The 14,343-nt window shown below is 45.3% G+C and overlaps 1 protein-coding gene across 1 annotated transcript in view; it reads left to right on the top strand.

Annotated features, from left to right (window-relative positions):
• Window positions 1–14,343, top strand: part of SVOPL (SVOP like) — a 78,689-nt gene that overhangs the window by 19,986 nt on the left and 44,360 nt on the right. Inside the window, exons 6-9 of the mRNA XM_058442340.1 lie at window positions 407–412; window positions 1,459–1,470; window positions 2,941–3,004; window positions 11,355–11,480. Coding sequence (XP_058298323.1) covers window positions 407–412; window positions 1,459–1,470; window positions 2,941–3,004; window positions 11,355–11,480 — 208 coding nt within the window. The remainder of the gene's footprint in view (window positions 1–406; window positions 413–1,458; window positions 1,471–2,940; window positions 3,005–11,354; window positions 11,481–14,343) is intronic.

Raw genomic sequence — 14,343 nt, 5'->3', positions numbered from 1 at the left:
CACAATCTCAGTTCACTGTAACCTCTGCCTCCTGGGTTCAAGCGATTCTTTTGTCTCAGCCTCCAAGTAGCTGGGATTACAGATGCCTGCTACCATGCCCAGCTAACTTTTTGTATTTTTAGTAGAGGTGGGGTTTCGCCATATTGGTCAGGCTAGTCTCGAACTCTTGACCTCAGGTAATCCACCCGCCTTGGCCTCCCAAAGTGCTAGGATTACAGGTGAGTCACTGTGCCCGGCTGATCTAAACATATTCTGATTGGCATTGGTTGAAGGAGTTCTCAGTAGAAAAGAATGTCCAGGTTAAGACATTGTGGTCTCCACAACCAAGGTTTTATCATGCAAATGAAGCCTCCAGGTAGCCAGCTTCAGAGAAAATAGATTGTAAATGTTTCTCACCAGACTTAAGGTCTGCGTTGATGTTAATGCTGGAGGGGCATAATGAGGCATGTCCGACCCCACTTCCTGTTGTGGCCTGAACCCAGTCTTTCAGGTTAAATCTTAGAGTGCCCTGGCTGAGGAGGGAATCCATTCAGATGGTGGTGGTTGGGGGGTGAGCAGAGGTGGCGGGTGCAGGCACTTAAAATTTTATTTCTGGTTTACAGCGTTAACAAGTTACAGATTTATAGACGTTGCTTGTGCAAATTCAGTTGAAGCTTCGTTTGGCTTTTAGTGATAGCTGCTTATTTAATGCTCCAGCAGGAGCAGTTTTCTCCTTAAAATGATGCTTAATGGTGAGGCCAGCAGAGCGCTAGATCAAGCAGGTGTTAGCTTTTTTGTTCATAAGGCTATTCATTGTTTTTTAGATGTGCAATATTTTGTTACAGTAAATACTAACAAGTGTCACATTAGGCAACAAAATGTCAACCCAGGCTGGGCGTGGTGGCTCAAGCCTGTAATCTGAGCACTTTGGGAAACTGAGGCAAATCCCTTGAGCCGAGGAGTTCAAGACCAGCCTGAACAGCATAGTGAGACCCTCGCTCTACAAAAAAAAAAAAAAAAAAAACAAGTTTTTGAAGTCAATCCAAACATAACTTATTAATTTCTTGAATTTGTTGGAAGAGTTTAGTTTGACCATAAGCCCCTGTAACATTTAGGAGTAACTGTTTTTGAGTACTATCACCCTATGATTTAAGACTCCTCTTGTAAACGGGAGGGGGGGAATATGTCAGATGGGATCGAACTAGAGTGACTCCATCTTGAATAGGGGCTGGGTAAAATGAAGCTGAGACTTGCTGGGCTGCATTCCCAGGAGGTGAGGCATTCCTAGTCACAGGAAGAGATAGGAGATCAGCAGGACTGGTTTCACAAGATACAGGTCACAAGAGACCCCGCTGATAAAACAAGATGTGGTAAAGAAACTGGCCTAATCCCACTAAAACCAAGATGGCAACCAAAGCAAGCTCTGATTGTCTTCACTGCTTATAATACTCTAATTATAATGTATTAGCATGCCAAAAGACACTCCCAGTGGTGCCGGGACAGTTTACAGATGCCATGGCAATGTCCAGAAGTTACTCTAAATGGCCTAAAATAGGGAGGAACCCTCAGTTGCAGGAACTCCCCTCCCCTTGAATTAACAGGGCCCCTTGGGCTCTTCTCTTCTTGGTGCCTTGGAGCAGATTATTCTTAAAATATGTTAAGAGAAGTCAAAGCACATAATTACTGCCTTCATGTGTTAGAGAAAGAATTGTTCTTCCCTGGGGCATACAGTAAGCTTTGAGCTTTGGAGCCCTAAAGGAGTAGAAGCTAAGTAAAAATTTAAAACATTCCCCAGGAAACAGCTCAATAAATATGTTAAAATCCCCAAATTCTGGCTAATAACAGCAACAGAGAAGAGCAATTAGAAAACTGATGAAATATGTTTCTGTTTATTCTTGTGTTCACGAAGAAAATATGTACTTAATCAGAAACTTGTGCCTTGACTGTCCTCATGAATTGAGAGAACTATTTACCTTCTCTTGGGTATATTTTAATTTCCCAATATGTTTTAGAAAAGGGAATCAGGCTGAGTGCAGTGGCTCACCCCTATAATCTCAGCCTTTTAGGAAGCCAAGGTGCGACAGTTGCTTGAGGCCAGGATTGGCAATGTAGCAAGGTCCCATCTCTACAAAAAAATTTAAAAATTAGCTGGGTGTGGTGGTGAGTACCTGTAATCCCAGCCACTTGGGAGGCTGAGGTAAGAGGATCTCTTGAGCCCAGGAGTTTGAGGCTGCAGTGAGCTGTGATCGAACCACTGTACTCCAACCTGGGAGACAGCCAGACCTTGTCTCTTAAATAAATAAATAAATAAATAAATAAATAAATAAATAAATAAATAAAGGGAATCAGGCTTGGGAAAACATTTTGCCAGTGCTTCCCTTGGCAAAACAGATAAGGCTTATATTTCTTTCTTTTTTTTTTTTTTTTTTCCTTTTTGAGATGGAGTTACGCTCTTGTTGCTGGAGTGCAATGGCACGATATTGGCTAACCACAACCCTCCACCTCCTGGGTTCAAGTGATTCTCCTGCCTCAGGCTCCCGTGTAGCTGGGACTACAGGCATGTGCCACCACACCCAGCTAATTTTGTATTTTTAGTAGAAATGGGGTTTTTCCACGTTGTCCAGGCTGGTCTCGATCTCCTGACCTCAGGTGATCACCCACCTTGTCCTCCCAAAGTGCAGAGATTACAGGCGTGAGCCACCACACCCAGCCAGGCGTTTATTTTTTAAGTGTTAGAAGGTTTAAAGTATTGGGAGTAAAGATGTAAACCGAGGAGCAGTTGTCAGTTTCGTTCTTACTGTTCTCTTATGTGGATATTCGCTGTCACAATTCTCTTCTGATATATAATCAACTTCTATGCTTTTGAATTCTTTATCCCTGTGACAAGAAAAACTGATTATTTTTTTAAAGATTATTTAGTTTTTTAAAACAAAATTGTGCTTTTTCCTGCTTCCTGTTTAGGTTAATCATAAAGACTGAATTTTTGCCCACGAAATACCGAGGCTATATGTTACCCTTGTCTCAGGTAAGGCAATGTAGGAGTTCTACCTGCCTTTGGCATCCTGTGGGATATGATATACATACAGGCATACCTTGGAAATATTGCTGGTTTGGTACCAGATTGCTGCAATTAAGCGAGTATCAGAATAAAGTGAGTCACACAACCTTTTTGGTTTCTCAGTGCATGTAAATGTTATGTTTACACTAAAGAATAGTAAGTGTGCAGTAGCATCATTCTAAAAAAGCAATGTACACACCTTTTTTTTTTTTTTTTTTTTTTGAGACAGAGTCTCGCTGTCGCCCAGGCTGGAGTGCAATGGCGCGATCTCGGCTCACTGCAGGCTCCACCCCCTGGGGTTCACGCCATTCTCCTGCCTCAGCCTCCCTGGGACTACAGGCGCCCGCCACCTCGCCCGGCTAATTTTTTGTATTTTTAGTAGAGACAGAGTTTCACTGTGTTAGCCAGGATGGTCTCGATCTCCTGACCTCGTGATCCTCCTGCCTCAGCCTCCCAAAGTGCTGGGATTACAGGCTTGAGCCACCGTGCCCGGCCTTACACACCTTAATTTTAAAATACTTGATTGCTGATAAATTCGAATGATCTTCTGAGCCTTTAGAGAGTCATGATCTTTTTGCTGGTAGAAGGTCTTCCCTCAGTGTCAACGGCTGCTGGCTGATCAGGGTGGTGGTTGCTGAACATTGGGGTGGCTGTGGCACCTACTTAAAAAAAGATAACCATCAAGTTTGCCACATCAATGGACTTCTTCTTTCCCCGAAAGATTTCTCTGTAGGATGCAAGGCTGTTTGATAGCATTTGACCCACAGTAGAGAACCTCTTTCAAAATTGCAGTCAATTCTCCCAAACTGTGCCACTGCCTTATCAACTAAGTTTACGAATATCCTAAATTCTTTGTTGTCATTTCAACAATGTTCATAGCCTCTTCACCAGGAGTAGATTTCATCTCAAGAAATCACTTTTGTTGCTTATCCATAAGAATATAATCCTATAATATATATTACAGTAATAAATGAATATATACCTATATTACACAAATATAGTGTATATTACACTAATATATTGAATGTACATATATGTAAATTATATGTAAATATATTAGTATAATATATACGTAGTAGTATATATACATTTATATGCACATATATTACTGTAGAGAGTGTGTGTAGGGGTGTGTGTATGTGTGCATGTGTAGCTTATATCACCTTGGAGGATAAAAGTGAGGCTCTGATATTTTGTTTTTTGAGACAGAGTTTCGCTCTTGTTGCCCAGGATGGAGTGGAATGGCGCCATCTTGGCTCACTACAACCTCTGCCTCCTGGGTTCAAGTGGTTCTCCTGCCTCAACCTCCCGAGTAGCTGGAATTACAGACGTGCACCACCATGCCCAGCTAATTTTTTATATTTTTAGTAGAGACGGGGTTTCACCATGTTGGCCAGGCTGGTCTCGAACTCCTGACCTCAGGTGATCCACCCGCCTCTGCCTCCCAAAGTGCTGGGATTACAGGCGTGAGCCACTGTGCCCAGCCGGCTCTGATTTCTCTTTTCTTTTCTTTTCTTTTCTTTTTTTTGAGACAGGGTCTTGCTCTTTCGCCCGGGCTGGAGTTTAGTGTCGCGATCTCAGCTCACTGCAACCTCTGCCTCCTAGGCTCAAGGGATCCTCCCACCTCAGCCACCTGAGTAACTGGGATTACAGGTGCGTACCACCACGCCAGCTGATTTTTGTATTTTTTGTAAAGATGGGGTTTCTCCATGTTGCCTAGGCTGGTCTTGAACTCCAAACTCAAGCAATCTGCCCGCCTTGGCCTCCTAAAGTGCTGGGATTACAGGTGTGAGCCACTGTGCCCGGCAGGCTCTGATTTCTTTTTTTTTTTTTTAAAAAAAAAGGAAGTGAAACAGGAAGTGAAAATGTGGTCTCACTATGTTGTGTGGAGATGTGGTCTCACTATGTTGACCATGCTGTTCTGAAACTCATGGCTATTCTCCTGCCTCAGCCTTCCAAAGTGTTGGGATGACAGGTGTGAGCCATCTTGCCTGGTGAGCAGTAATATTTTAAAAAACCTTTTTTTCTGAGAAGTAGATCTCAACAGTAGTCTTAAAATAGTAAACCACCTGTAATCCCAGCTACTCGGGAGGCTGAGGCAAGAGAATCGTTTGAACCCGGGAGGTGGAGGTTGCACTGAGCCAAGATTGCGCCACAGCATTCCAGCCCAGGAGACAGAGGGAGACTGTCTCAAAAAAAAAAAAAAAAACAAAAAACAAAAAAACAAACAAACAAAAACTCAGTAAACCATGCTGTAAACAGACATGCTGTCATCCAGGTTTTGTTCTATTTCTAGAGAACAGACACAGTAGATTAGCATCATTTAAACAATTTATTTTATTGATACATAGATTTACATATTTTGGGTATATGTGTGATAATACATTCATGTAATCAAATCAGGATAATTGGGATATACATCATCTTATCTCTTCTCTACACTAGGAACCTATGAATTATTCTCTTCTAGCTATTTTGAAATGTACAGTCAATTAATATTAACTATAGTCACTCTACTGATCTAGCAAACACCAGGACTTATTTCTTCTGTGTGTTTATTTGTGTGCAAGATTTAGCATAATTCTTTTTTTTTTTTTTTTTTGAGGGAGAGTCTCGCTTTATTGCCCAGGCTGGAGTGCAGTGGGACAATCTTGGCTCACTGCAACCTCTGCCTCCTGGGTTAAAGAGATTCTCATGCCTCAGCCTCCCAAGTACCTGAGATTACAGGAGTGCACCACCACTCCCAGCTAACTTTTGTATTTTTTCTTTTCTTTCCTTTTTTTTTTTTGGAGACAGAGTCTTGCTCTGTCGCCCAGGCTGGAGTGTGGTGGCATGATCTCAGCTCACTGCAACTTCTGCCTCCTAGATTCAGGTGTTTCTCCTGCCTCAGCCTCCTGAGTAGCTGGGATTACAGGCACGTGCCACTATGCCCAGCTAATTTTTGTATTTTTAGTGAGACACGGTTTCACCACGTTGGCCAGGCTGGTCTTGAACTCCTGACCTTGTGATCCACCCGCCTCAGCCTCACAAAGTGTTGGGATTACAGGCATGAGCCACCATGCCCGGCCCTGTACTTTTTCTTTAGTTGAGATGAGATTTTGCCACGTTGGCCAGGCTGGTCTTGAACTCCTGGCCTCAAGTGATCTGGCTGCCTCAGCTGAAATTACAGGTAAGAGGCACTGTGCCAGGCCCCAAGATTTAGCATAATTCTTAAAGGCCCTAGGATTTTCAGAATGGTCAATGATCATTGGCTCCAACTTGAAGTCACCAGGAGCATTAACCCCTAATAAGAGATTCAGCCCGTCCTTTGAAGCTTTGAAATAGGCATTGATTTTTTCCTCTGTAGCTGTGAATGTCCTGCATGGCATCTTCTGCCAATGGAAGGTGGTTTCATCTACACTGAAAATCTGTTGAGTGTAGCCATCTGCACCAGTGATCTTAGCTACATCTCCTGGATGACTTGCTGCAGCTTCTCCAGCAGCACTTGCTGTTTCACCTTGCACTTCTATGTTACGGAGACAGCATCTTCCCTTAAACCTCACGAGCCAGCCCCTGCTAGCTTCAGACTCTTCTTCAGCAGCTTCCGCACCTCTCTTAGCCTTCCCAGAATTGAAGAGAGTTAGGGCCTTGCTGTGGATTAGGCTTTCGCTTAACGGAATGTTGTGGCACTTTGATCTATCCAGCCCACTCAGACTTCTCCATACCAGCCATAACGCTGTTTCACTTTCTTACCACTTTTGTTCACTGGGATAGCACTTTTCATTTCCTTCAAGAACTTTTCTGCTGGGAGCGGTGGCTCACGCCTGTAATCCCAGCACTTTGGGAGGCTGAGGTGGGAGGATCACTTGAGGTCAGAGTTGGAGACCAGTTTGGCCAACATGGTGAAACCCTATCTCTGCTAAAAATATAAAAATTAGCTTGGTGTGGTGCCAGGCACCTGTAATCCCAGCTGCTCAGGAGGCTGAGGCAGGAGAATCGCTTGAACCTGGGGGGCAGAAGTTGCAGTGAGCAAGTGAGCAAAGATCCTGCCTCTGCACTCCAGCCTGGGTGACAGAGCGAGGAAAAAAAAAAATTGGCTGGGTGTGGTGGCATGAGCCTGTAGTTCCATCTGCTAGAGAGGCTGAGATGGGAGGATCACTTGAGCCTGGGAAGTTGAGGTTGCAGTGAGCCGTGATTGTGCCACTGCACTCTAGCCTGGGCAACAGAGCGACACCCTGTCTCAGTAAAGAAAGAAAGATGTGCAACTTTTCCTTTCAGTTGAACACTTAGAGACCATTATAGGATTACTAATTGATCAAATTTCAATACTGTTGTATCTCAGGGAATAGGAAGACTCAAGGAGAGGAGAGAAACCAAAGAATAGCCAGTAAGTGGAGCCATGAGAACCCACAACATTTATTGAGTTCATATATAGGTGCAGTTTGGGGTGCCCCCAAACAATGAAAATAATTGTTTTTGTGGAAGATACATAGAAAATCATGGGTCACAGACTACCATAACAGATGTAAAAATAATGATAAAGTTTGAAATATTGTGAGAATTACTAAAACATGACAGAGATATGAAGTGAGCATGTGCTATTGGAAAAATGGCACCAATAGACTTGCTCAAGGCAGGATTGCAACAGACCTTCAATTTGTTAAAAAAAAAAAAAAAAAATTGCAATATTTGCAAAGTGCACTAAAGGAAAGCCCGATTGAAAGGAGGTGTGCCTGTGCATGTTTATTTTTGGCTGGTTAATTGTTCTTCGGTTGATACATTGTCTATTATTTTTGTACCAACTAAAGAGGCCTGGGAATGCTTGAAGCCATAGGTCCAATTCCAAGGTTTTCTGAGCCCAGGATGATCATCATCCAACAGCATTTAGAACACAGTAACCAAATAGTCCAATGACCAGTTTCACTGGAATGACAGAAGCCTAGGAATGCATCCAGGATAAACTTTCTTCCCCACCGAGCCTTCAGTGGTGGGTCCCAGCTGCTACCCCTTTAGGCTGTCCTACCTCCCTTCCAAGGATCCTGGTGGTTGCAAGTCCAGAATTGGCTCATACCTGAGGGAATGTGCCAAAACTGCCTCTTTTAGGTGCTCCCAATCCCTCCTCGGGCCCCTGCTGGCCATTGATTAGAGGTTTCAAATCCAGAAGACAGGTCAGTCTAGGCGCCCTGTCCCATCTACACTTAACCAAAAGCCCTGATTTTTCAGAGGAACGAGGAAAAAGATGACCCTTCCCACTGAAACCTTATACACTTGGCAATAAATAAAGCAGTAGGAAAATACTTTCAAATTTATTTTTTGTTAATAAACATAGGTGACAAATTTTTTTTTTTTTTTTGAGACAAAGTCTTTGTCACCCAGGCTGGAGTGCAGTGGTGTGATCTTGGCTCACTGCAACCTCTGCCTCCTCGGTTCAAGTGATTCTGCTGCCTCCAGAGTGGCTGAGACTACAGGCATGCACTGCCATGCCTGGCTAATGTTTTATATTTTTAGTAGAGATGGGGTTTCACCATGTTGACCAGGCTGGTCTCTAACTCCTGACCTCAAGTGATCCACCTGCCTTGGCCTCCCAAAGTGCTGGGATTACAGGTGTGAGCCACCATGCCCAGCCAGACAAATTTTTAAAAGAATCTAACAAGTACTGGATAGTGATTCTTTTTTTTTTTTTTAATTTTTTAATTTTTTACTTTTTTATTATACTTTAAGTTTTAGGGTACATGTGCACAATGTGCAGGTTTGTTACATATGTATACACGTGCCATGTTGGTGTGCTGCACCCATTAACTCTTCATTTAACATTAGGTATATCTTTTAATGCTATCCCTCCCCCACTGCCACCCCACATCAGGCCCCGGTGTGTGATGTTCTTTTCAATCCCTGCAGCTCTCTTCTAATCTTTGTCAAGATGGAGGCACAGGCCAGGTGCGGTGGCTCACGCCTATAATCCCAACACTTCGGGAGGCTGAGGCAGGCAGATCGCTTGAGCCCAGGAGTTCGAGACAAGCCTGGGCAACATGGTGAAACTCCATCTCTACAAAAATAAAAATAAAAAAATTAGCTGGGTGTAGTGCCATGTGCCTGTAGTCCCAGCTACTCAGGAGGCTGAGATGGATCACTTAAGCTCAGGAGGCCAAGGGACCGAGGCTGCAGTGAGCCATTTATTGTGCCCTATATACGAGTCTGGGCAACAGAGTGAGACTCTGTCTCAAAAAAAACAGACAAAAACTGGAGGCACACACTTCTAATACTTAGTGCTTGGGTCTTACACATGGTGTTATTGACTGAGCATGGTCCTACTCAAGCCCTATTATGGACATTTTCTCTTCCACCTGCGCCTCTTTGCCATGCTTCTTGGTTATGTCTCTCCCTTGCTAGTCTTATTTTCCATGTCTCCTGGGTCATCTAATATGCTCCAATACTGGGCCAGGTGCAGTGGTTCATGCCTGTAATCCCAGCACTTTGGGAGGCTGAGGCAGGAGAATTGCTTGAACCTGGGAGGCAGAGACTGCAGTGAGCTGAGATCGTGCCACTGCACTCCACCCTGGGCAACAGAGTGAGACTCAAAAAAAAAATATATATATATATATGCGGAAGTATATATATTCCAATATTTTACCCCTAAGCCCTCAATTTTTTTTTTTTTTTTAGAGACAGCTTATCTCTCTGTTACCCAGGCTGGAGTACATTGGTGTGATCACAGCTCCCTGCAGCCTTGAACTCCTGGGCTCAACTGATCCTTCCACCTCAGCCTCCTAAGTTGCTGGGACTACAGGTGCATGCCATGGTGCCTAGTGAATTTTTGAATATTTTTTTGTGGAGATGGAGTCTTGCTTTGTTGCTCAGGCTAGTCTCAAACTCCTGGCTTCAAGTGATTCCCCTACCTCAGCCTTCTGAAGTGTTGGGATAACAGGCATGAGCCACCGCACTGGCCCCAAAATCTTTCTCTACAACCTTGAGTGCCTTGTTAACCTTCAGACCTAGGCAGCCAATGGCCTGATAATTACTTGAATGTCTTACAGGCTTCTCCATAGAAGATACTCAGAACTAATCTCTTCTTCCCCTTAAGCCTCTTATTTCTGTTTCCAAACTCAGTTAATAGCAAACACTTTCCCCTCAGTGATCTTCGAACACAAACTCAGGAGGCATCCAGGACCCTCCCTGTCCCTCATCCCCAATCACAAGCCCTACTAACACACCCTCTATTATTAGACCTTCAGTCCAAACGTCCATCAGCGAACCGTGTCACCCTTATCTCCAAAATGTGTTCATCCATTAACAAAATTTTGTACAATTTGTTGAAAATGTGTCAATTAAGAATTTTGCTGGATGCAGTGGCTCACGCCTGTAATCCCAGCGCTTTGGAAGGCCGAGGTGGGCGGATCACGAGGTCAGGAGTTTGAGACCAGCCTGACCAACACGGTGAAACACTATCTCTACTAAAAATACAAAAATTAGCTGGGTGTGGTGGTGTGTGCCTATAATGCCAGCTACTCAGGAGGCTGAGGCAGGAGAATTGCTTGAACCCGGGAGGCAGAGGTTGCAGTGAGCTGAGATTGTGCCACTGCCCTCCAGTCTGGGCAACAGAGCGAGACTCTGTCTCAAAAAAAAAACCAAAAAACAAAAAACCTTTTTTTTTCACCATTCACTACTAAAATCCCATTCAGTGCTACATCACTGACCTGGTCTACTGCAGTAGCCTTGTAACTGGCCTGCTTATTCATAGCCTGTTTAGCAATATTGTCCCTGATGACTCAAGTCCCTCTCTATCACACTTTTCTATATTCCTTACAGCCCTTATTGCTTTCTGAAATAGTCTTGTTTTTGCTGGTAACAGAGTTCTTTAGTGATGAAATAGTCACCCCGGGCTAGGCTCAGTGGCTCACACCTGTAATCCCAGCATTTTGGGAGGCTAAGGTGGGTGGATCGTTTGAGGTCAGGAGTTAGAGACCAGCCTGGCCAACATGGTGAAATCCTGTTCTACTAAAAATACAAAAAAAAATGGGCTGGGCGTGGTGGCGCATGCCTATAATCCCAGCTTCTTGGGAGGCTGAGGCATGAGAATCACTTGAACCCAGGAGGCAGAGGGTTCAGTGAGCCAAGATTGCATCACTGCACTGCAGCCTGGGTGAGAGAGTGGACCCTGTCTCAAAACAATAAAAAACAAAATGGCAAAATGCTGGACAAAGTGGTTCCCAAAAGAAGATATGTAAAGCACGTGGGACAGAGGGAATTTTAATCTTTTTAAAAATGTATATTTTCCTTTTTTTTTTTCCGTTGTCATAATTCCCCAAAGAACTTTAATACTGGACTTCTGTCTTCCTAGGTGTTCTGGCTTGCGGGCTCCCTGCTCATCATCGGCCTGGCCTCTGTGATCGTCCCCACCATCGGGTGGCGCTGGCTCATTCGCGTCGCCTCCGTCCCGGGCATCATCCTCATCGTGGCCTTCAAGGTGGGGAAGTACTCGTGGCTCCTTCCTGTCCCCTCCTCCTGCTGGTCCAGTGGCCTTCATGCCCCACAAATACCTTTTTTTTTTCCCCCCTCAAGACAGAGTCTCTCTTTGTTGTCCAGCCTGCAGCGCAGAGGTGCAATCTCGGCTCACTGCAGCCTCCGCCTCCAGGTTCAGGTGATTCTCCTGCCTCAGCCTCCCGAATAGCTGGGATTACAGTCATGTGCCACCGCACCTGGCTAATTTTTTTTTTTTTTTTTTTTTTGAGACGGAGTCTTGCTCTGTCGCCCAGGCTGGAGTGCAGTGGCGCGACCTCAGCTCACTGCAAGCTCCGCCTCCCGGGTTCATGCCATTCTCCTGCCTCAGCCTCCTGAAGCTATAGCTGGGACTACAGGCGCCCGCCACCACGCCCGGCTAATTTTTTTTTTTTTTTTTTTTTTGTATTTTTAGTAGAGACGGGGTTTCACCGTGGTCTCGATCTCCTGACCTCGTGATCCACCCGCCTTGGCCTCCCAAAGTGCTATTATTAGCAGAGAAGGGGTTTCATCACATTGGCCAGGCTGATCTTGAACTCCTGGCCTCAAGTGATCCACCCACCGTGGCCCAAAGTGCTGGGATTACAGGCATGAGCCACCGCGCCAGGCCATCTTTCTCACGTCCTACTACCTTTATTGAGGAGTCTGTCTCAACCAGCGGGCAGCCCTCACCTCCCTGAGCCTGCCTCGTTGCCCCTCTTCCTAGAAGTTTTCTCTGAACGCTCCGTCCTGTTTTTGCTGACTCCACTCTATCCTTCAGCACCCACCTGTTGGATGCTGTTGACGTACTTCCAGGCCACCACAGGCTTCTCTCCCACTCATCTGTAAGTTGTTCAACTGTAGAATCATCATCTTCCTTAGTGTGCAGTACAATTCTACTCATTCAAAGACAAGATTGACCACTCGGCAGAACCGGGGTTTTATTTTGGTGTCACCTACCCTGTGGAATCAAAGAATGTCAGAATTCAGAAAGGTCCTTGATGGCCATTCATTCTAAACCTTGACTCAATACAGGCATCCCCTGTAGAAGCAGGTCTCTTCTGCCAGAACGCTGCTAGCTTCAGGCATGTGACTACTTTTTTTGTTTGTTTTTTTTTGAAATGGAGTCTTACTCTATTGCCCAGGCTGGAGTGCAATGGCACAATCTCGGCTCACTGCAACCTCTACCTCCCATGTTCAAGTGATTCTCCTGCCTCAGCCTCCTGAGTACCTGGGGTTGCAGGCATGCACCACCACGCCCGGCTAATTTTTATTTTTTAGTAGAGATGGGGTTTCACCATGTTGGCCAGGCTGGCCTTGAACTCCTGACCTAGTGATCCACCCGCCTCAGCCTCCCAAAGGGCTGGGATTACAGGTGTGAGCCACCACACCCGGCCAGGCATGTGACTACTTTATAGATTTCAACAGTATATCCCATCTCCAGGCACCCCTAGCTGTTAAAGTCTTTCCTATGTTGAGCAGAATTTTCTCCCTATAAATTTACCTGCAGGTCCTACTCTGTCTCTCAGGAAGACCATAGAGCTATCTTCTCGCCATGTCATCTTTTTTTCATTTCGCTTTTTTGAGATGGCGTTTCACTCTTGTTGCCCAGGCTGGAGTGCAATGGTGCGATCTCGGCTCTCCACAACCTCTGCCTCCCGGGTTCAAGCGATTCTCCTGCCTCAGCCTCCAGAGTAGCTGGAACTACAGGCGCCAGGTGCATGCCACCACACCCGGCTAATTTTTGTATTTTTAGTAGAGACGGGGTTTCACCGTGTTGGCCAGGCTGGTGTCAACCTCCTGACCTCGTGATCCGCCCACCTCGGCCTCCCAAAGTGCTGGGATTGCAGGTGTGAGCCACCGCGCCCGGCCGTCATCCTCTTAAATATATATGAATCTATGCACCACTAAGCCTTTCCTTCTCTAAGTAATGTCATTACCTTCAAGTCTTCCTCATGACAGCTGGCCCCAGAGCCATGTCCATTTTCTTCTGGACAAGCCCAGTTGGCCAGTGCCTTCTATGCAGTGCACTTTTGCTGAGAATCACACACAGGCCCCCAGGTGCTCGGGGACCAGTTAGCTTAGTAAGCCACTTGCTTCCTGTGGGCAGATTGTCTGCCTCTGTTGGTGTAGTCTAAGACTTTCTGCTGGCCAGACATAGTGGCTCATGTCTGTAATCCCAGCACTTTGGAAAACCAAGGCAGGAAGATCACTTGAGTCCAGGAGTTCAAGACCAGCCTGGGCAACATGGCAGAACCCCATCTCTACTAAAAATAAAAATTTTAGCCAGGTGTTGTGGTCCGTGCCTGTGGTCCCAGCTACTCAGGAGGCTGAGATGGGAGGGTTGCTTGGGCCTGGTTGGTCAAGGCTGCAGTCAGCTATGATTGCGCCACTGCCTTCTAGACTGGGCAACAGAGCAAGACCCTGTCTCTCAAAAAAAACAAAAAACCAACAACAACAACAAAAAGGGCTTCCTTTTGACCAGAACTGCCATCTTTCAGTAAGTCACCAAAATGACCTACACAAAGGGAAAGAGGAGAGATCACCAGACCTCTTAGACAACATGGAGTTGTTCCTTTGGCCACATACCTATGAATCTGTAAGAAAGGTGATATTGTAGACATCAAGGGGATGGGCGCTGTTCAAAAGGAATGCCCCAGGTGTTACTGTGGCAGAACTGGAGGAGTCTATGATGCTACGCAGTGTGCTGTCGGCATTGTTGTATACAAACAGGTTATGGGCCAGATTCTTGTCAAGGGAATTCATGTGCATATTGAGTATACTAAGCACTCTAGGAGCCGAGATAGCTTCCTGAAACTCGTGCAGAAAATGATCAGAAAAACAAGCCGGCC

This window comes from Hylobates moloch, unplaced genomic scaffold (genome assembly GCF_009828535.3).
Source record: "Hylobates moloch isolate HMO894 unplaced genomic scaffold, HMol_V3 SCAFFOLD_1, whole genome shotgun sequence".
NCBI classification, from domain to species: Eukaryota; Metazoa; Chordata; class Mammalia; order Primates; family Hylobatidae; genus Hylobates; species Hylobates moloch.
The sequence above is the reverse complement of the archived record's forward strand: the minus strand, read 5'-3'. Positions and strand labels throughout refer to the sequence as shown.